The sequence below is a fragment of the Crocodylus siamensis genome, chromosome 15 (assembly GCF_052110815.1).
Source record: "Crocodylus siamensis isolate JL-2025a chromosome 15, ASM5211081v1, whole genome shotgun sequence".
Lineage (NCBI taxonomy): Eukaryota > Metazoa > Chordata > Crocodylia > Crocodylidae > Crocodylus > Crocodylus siamensis.
In genome coordinates, this window is record NC_143409.1 from 47,291,597 (window position 1) to 47,297,517 (window position 5,921).

Here is a 5,921-nt window from a genome sequence, read left to right on the forward strand (position 1 = left end):
CATTCAGCTTTTTGAAGGCTATTCTCAAATCCCCCCTCAGTATTTTCTTCTCCAGGCTAAATAATAGGGGTGTGCAAAATGGGCCCTATTCGATTCAGATTCGGCCCGAATCAGGGACAGTGATTTGATTAGTTGATTCGGATCACTGTTCCTGATTCAATTTGGCTGAATCCGAATCTGAAGGTTCAATGCTGATTTGGAGAATCAGCGATTCAGACATTGAGACAGTTTTACGTGGGTTTTTTACATGCCTCGAGGTACCCGCACGGCTTGCGAACGCTGAAATGCTGGGGCACATGGAGCATCCCACAGGAGTGTGAGGGGCCCCTCCACATGCTCGGTGGCAAACCCGGACATACTTTGGGTCCACTTCCAGGTCCTCTGGGGAGTGCACCGGGGACCCCCCCCCACACTCCCCCAGATCAGCGATTGGCTGCAGGGGGACCCTGGGTGTCCCCCCCTCCCCACAGGCCCAGGAGGCACCAGTCGTCAAGCCAAGGGAGCATGGGAGGCCTCCCCACACGCTCCCCCACAGACCCAGAACTGCTTCTGGTCCACTTCCGCGTCATCTGCCGAGCGTGCTGGAAAACCCCTGCACTCCTGTGGGACATTTCATGTGCCCCAGAATCGCAGCACTCACGAGATATGTAGAAAAAACATTTAAAGCTGAATCGCCGAATCGCTGAATCTTTCCGAACGTCTCTGAATCAGTTCCGAGGGCTCCAGTTTGATTCAGAAGGATTAAAGTGTCCTCTGATTCAGATTCGGAGACTCAGCCACCGAATTGGGCCAAATCTCCTCTGAATCAAATCAGGAACCAAAGCTTTGCACAGCCCTACTAAATCCCCCTTGTTCTTTCAACCTTTCCTCATAAGTCTTGTCTCCTTGGGCCCCAGATCATCTTTTGTTGCCCTGCCACTTTATTATTAGTTTGACTTTTTATCTGGGTTTGGGCCTTCTTCAAAGGGTCAGCATAAGGGAAATACAAAGTCTCAATCCCCCATTAAATCTTCACGTGTGCAATAATTTAGTTAAATTTCCTGCCACAGGAGAACTCTAGTGAATGTGGAAAAGGGAGTAGACTTCCTAAAACCTCTTTCTAAGCATTTAAGTGATATAGCCTGTAATTCACAGTAGGTCACTGGCTATTGACTAAGAAAATTTAGCCTCCTCCTAAATGTTTGAGAAAACCTTTCTGGTGACCTTCTCAGGTGAATGTGACTTAGCCCACAGTAAATTACAGCATTTGTCAATTTTGCTGGAAGCCTCTGCATTTTCCAGTCAGCTTTCTTAGGGCTCCCAAGACATCCCTGTTTCTCAGGCTGTAGATGAGTGGATTCAGCACTGGGGGAACAATTGTGTAAAACAGAGACAAAATCTTGTCTTCTTCTGGTGAATGGTAGGAGCTGGGTCTCATGTACATGAAGATGGCTGCCCCATAAAACATGCCCACCACAATCAGGTGTGAGGAGCAGGTGGCCAGAGCTTTCTGCTGTCTGGTAGACTTCATCCTTAAGACTGCAGCAAGGATGCGAGTGTAAGAGGCTAGGATGGTGGCAGAAGGGATAAGGAACATAATGATGCTACACACGAACAGCAGAGTCTCATACTGGGACGTGTCAGAGCAGGACAATTTGAGCAGGGCTGGGACCTCACAGAAAATGTGGTTAATCTTTTTAGAGCCACAGTAGGGCAAGTGCATTACAGAAGCTGTAAGAATCAAAGCATCTACACATGTCCCGATCCAGACGCCACCTGTCAGACCCAGGCAGACTCTCTTGCTCAGCAGGATGGGGAACTGCAAGGGGTTGCAGATAGCTACATACCTGTCATAAGCCATGACTGCCAAAAGGAGGCACTCTGCTCCACCCATTGTCAAGGAGAGGAAAATCTGAACCCCACAGCCAGCTGGAGAAATGGGGTTGCCTGGGGTCAGGAAGTCTGCTACCATTTTGGGAACAACAATCAGACTCTGACAGATGTCCATGAAGGCCAATTGACTTAGGAAAAAGTACATGGGGGTGTGAAGGGAGGAATCCACTTTGATTAGAAGTATGAGAAGAGCATTCCCAGATATGGCCGCAATGAAGGCTAATAAGATCATGGCCATGGAGAACATGTGTGCATTGGTCCGGCTCAGGAGTCCCAGCAGAATGAAGTCTGTTGTAGAAGTTTCATTCCCACTCTTCATTTCCTCAATGCAGCTTTACCTGAAACCCTGGACAAAAACCATATGCCTTGGGGAATGTGCATACACTCACTAATAGCAACTGAGGCAACTGGCAGGTTTTCTTCTCCTGTGAAAGAAATGACAGATGTTACGATTCATAAGAGAATAACTGCACTTCTCTGGGTATAGTGTTTACTTAGGGCTATAAGTTTTCTGTAATTAGCCCAGGATTGGTATGTCCAGCTACAGGCCCCACCTACACATGGTTGCAGTGGTTTAACTCATGGTATGTCTATGCTGCGGACACAGAATTGATTGCAGCAGGGATCAGCAACCTCTGGCCTGTGTCACCTTTGAATCTGCCCTGGGGATTTTGGTGCTTTGGTGGTGGGGAGGCACTTTCTGCAGGTGCTCTCCCCAGGCTCCTGTGACGCAGAATGCCGGCTGGGGGCGCTCTACTTGCACCGTGAGGGGAGGCATGCAGTCATGGATTAAGATTTCCTGGGGCCCTGAGAAAATAGAGAACTGGAGGTCCCCCACACCACATTGTAAACAGGAATGTATCAAAAAGCATTAATAAATAGACCCATTAAATGTTTACACGGTGCATTAATAAATAAAGCACAACATGCAATGTGAAAATGAACTACTCAGTTTTGCCACACACAAAACTGAATAAAACAACTGCCCTAGGAAAATGTCTCAGCTGCATGGGATTGCCATAAATATATAAGAACATGAAAGGAAAGATGTTCTACTTTAGTGGTCATATAGATTCTTGTTTGATTGTTTTTTTAAATACACATTTTACATTGTACCTGCAGTACAGTAACTATTTCAGGAAAAATATGGGCCATACCTACAGCCTTGAGTATGAGTGTGAGAATGCTGTTAGTGATTCTTACAATTAAAATAAAGCAGTACGCCTACACAACACATCTCAAGTTTTTTCTTTCCCAAAAAAATAAACGTATGCGAAACATCATATACTGTAAAGCTCTATCTTTTATCTCCCCATTACACCCTTATGTTACCATTGCATAATTATGTAACCAACATGTATAGATATTTTGATATATACATACCCGCATAATGTCTCTCTCTCTATACCACTATCTCTCTCTGTATATAGATATCTGTATAGATGTATACATACACACACGCATATGCACAGTCTTTCTCTCTCTGTATAATGTATCTAGACAGACAGAGAGAGATCTAATCAGCCCCTGGAAGGGCTCACCCTTCCCCACACAAGCTGCCATCACTTGGGAAAAATGCAGACCCCTCTCTATCGGCAGCCTTATTTGGGGTCAAGACCTGCAGGAAGGATCCTGAGGCCAGTAGGATTCCCCTTCTCTGCACCCCAAAGCACCCATTAGCAGCAGGACTAAAGCACTGCATGCTGCCTTGCAAGGGGATCTGGTGCAGTTTGGGGGCAGTGAGCGGCACTGCAACCCATTCTGAGTCGCTTGCCTGCCCTGCAACCCGACCCTTGGGAGGGAAGGAGAGCAGGATCAGGCTCCTTTCAGGCAGGAGAGGGACAGATCAGCGGGGCAGTGAGTGGCAAGGGCAGCGTTGATCCGCACTGCCACTTTATTCCAACTGTCTGCACAGAGTGGTGTGACAAGCTCCCAACTGCTACCCACTCTTGGCTTTCAGGTGTTTAACATGCAATGGAGCTGCAGTGCTTTGCAGGACTTTCCCCTGCAGGCTGTGAAGCGTGGCAGGTCCCTGCCCCATCCCCTGCCCCTGCTACCAGAGAGCCCCTGATTGGTAGGGGCCCCTGGGCCTGGGCCCCTTGGCCCGTGAATTGATCCATTCCTGGAGACAAGTTGCAGTGTTGGCAGAGTCCTAGCACCCACCCGCCTCCAACCTGGGGTAGGTTATCCCAGTCTGCAGCTGGAAAGGGTTACCTATCCTAAACTACTAGACTGTGCAGAGACATCATAGCCAGGTTTATAAGAGTTAACTGGAGTCCTGGTTGCAATCTAGCCACAGCAGCAAGGAAGTCAGTGCATGCTACTTTCCCTGCCCAGATGCAGGGCTAATAATGAGTTTCTATACACCGTGCTGGTGATAGTACCCAAATAGTAGCTGCACTGCTAATACGACCTTCTTACCTGTGAGGCTGACTGAAGTCAGTGGGAAATAATCTCACAGAATCACCTCGTGGCAAAACAGTCACTGAGTGTCGCTGAGTCATTCTCGTGATTCTCCTTTCCTATCACCACAAACAATGACATTTATCATTATGGACATTATCTGTAGCATTTTAGTTCTAACAAGTCTGTGACTCTTCGTGTATTTATTTATTTATTGATTTTTACATCAGCAGCTCGCTATGCTTTATCTCTCCTGTCTTAGGAATTGCCTGTGGTTTGTATTCTAATATTGGAAGTGCTGTTACGATTTCTTTGACTCTGTTTTTTGGAGTGTGTGGTTTTCCTGGGGCCGGCTTCTCAAAGCATCCTTGGTCCCCAGAATCTCCCTGGGGTCTGCAGTCCTCTGCCTCGTGCCTGTTTTCCTTCTGGCAGAGTGAACTAAAAAACCTAGATCTCTATAGCTACCCAACTTTGTACCAAGTAAGCACAGAAAGATAACTGGGATTTAGCCCCTTACATGCAAGCTAGGGACAAGGGAAAGTGTTGAAAGAGTGAATTGTTTGTCTTATGTGTTTCATACACTGGTACCACAGGGTAATTTGGGGTCTATCTCCTCTCAAAGAGGAAACTCTTTCAGAGAACACAGGCCACAAGTTACTGTGTGATAGAGAGTTGTGAAGCACATAACACAAATGATCCTCCTTATAGGAGAAGTTTCAAAGTCATTTAAATGGAAATATATGACATGATATTATACATGTATGTTATGATATACAACACAGACCATTTATGATATGCTATGTTAAATTAAATCTCTCTTTCTCTAACACTTTTAATAGCCCTAAAAGTGGCCTGGGTGAAATCCTGGATCTGCTAATGTGAATGGGGATATTGGAATTAACTCCTGGAGAGCAATGTTTTAACCCTTTCTTTACAAATATTTCCTCCTCTTCAGGTTCCTCTGAATACATAGTTACCATGACAGAAATAATCTGTTTTCATTAATAATTTCCACCTTCCAATTCTTAATTGTATCATCTCCTTTATCACATCAAAAAAAGCCATTTCATACATATTTGTAGGTAAAATAAAATAATATAAAATAAAATGAAACCTATTTTATTAATAATACTGCTAGTAGAAGTAATAATAGTTACAAATAAAATGTATGTGACTTTATTGAAAAGTAATACCTGAGATACATTTTGAGAAATATTTATATAACACTTCTTCTGTCATTATCACATGCAGACCTTTAAGAAGAAAAATGGTGCCCTTTCTAATAAAGATAAATTTATTTTAAGCATCTTCACCTGCATAAAGTAGGACTAGAAGAAAACAGGAATCACTTACCTTAATCTGCTTTATCTCGTTCTGTGACCACTTCAGTAAGAAGTTACATCTCTTCCCAAAAATGCTGTCCTTTATTTAAAAAGAAGTTCCCACACCCCAACTTTTTACAAACCTACTCTCCTGTATTCTGTTCAATTCCCAAATATTTTCTTTTCCCCATCCCATATGAGCATTTATAAAAAAAAAGAAATAAAGAGTTTTTGGCTAAAAAGCAAGTACATGAGCAAGTACATATAAATCTCCTTAAAAAATCCCTGTAAAATTAAAGAAGTGACTGTTCTAGGCATGGCATT

At 44.4% G+C, this 5,921-nt stretch overlaps 1 protein-coding gene across 1 annotated transcript; it reads right to left on the minus strand.

Moving 5' to 3' along the window:
* Nucleotides 1–828: 828 nt before the first annotated feature.
* Nucleotides 829–4,372, minus strand: LOC149852602 (olfactory receptor 2T27-like). The gene is made up of 2 exons (XM_090030124.1): nt 4,294–4,372; nt 829–2,297 (listed from the first exon to the last, which is right to left on the minus strand). Exon 2 carries the CDS (start codon nt 2,189–2,191, stop codon nt 1,250–1,252), a length of 942 nt encoding a protein of 313 aa, XP_089886250.1. The 5' UTR covers nt 2,192–2,297; nt 4,294–4,372; the 3' UTR covers nt 829–1,249.
* Between the last annotated feature and the right edge of the window lie 1,549 nt (nt 4,373–5,921).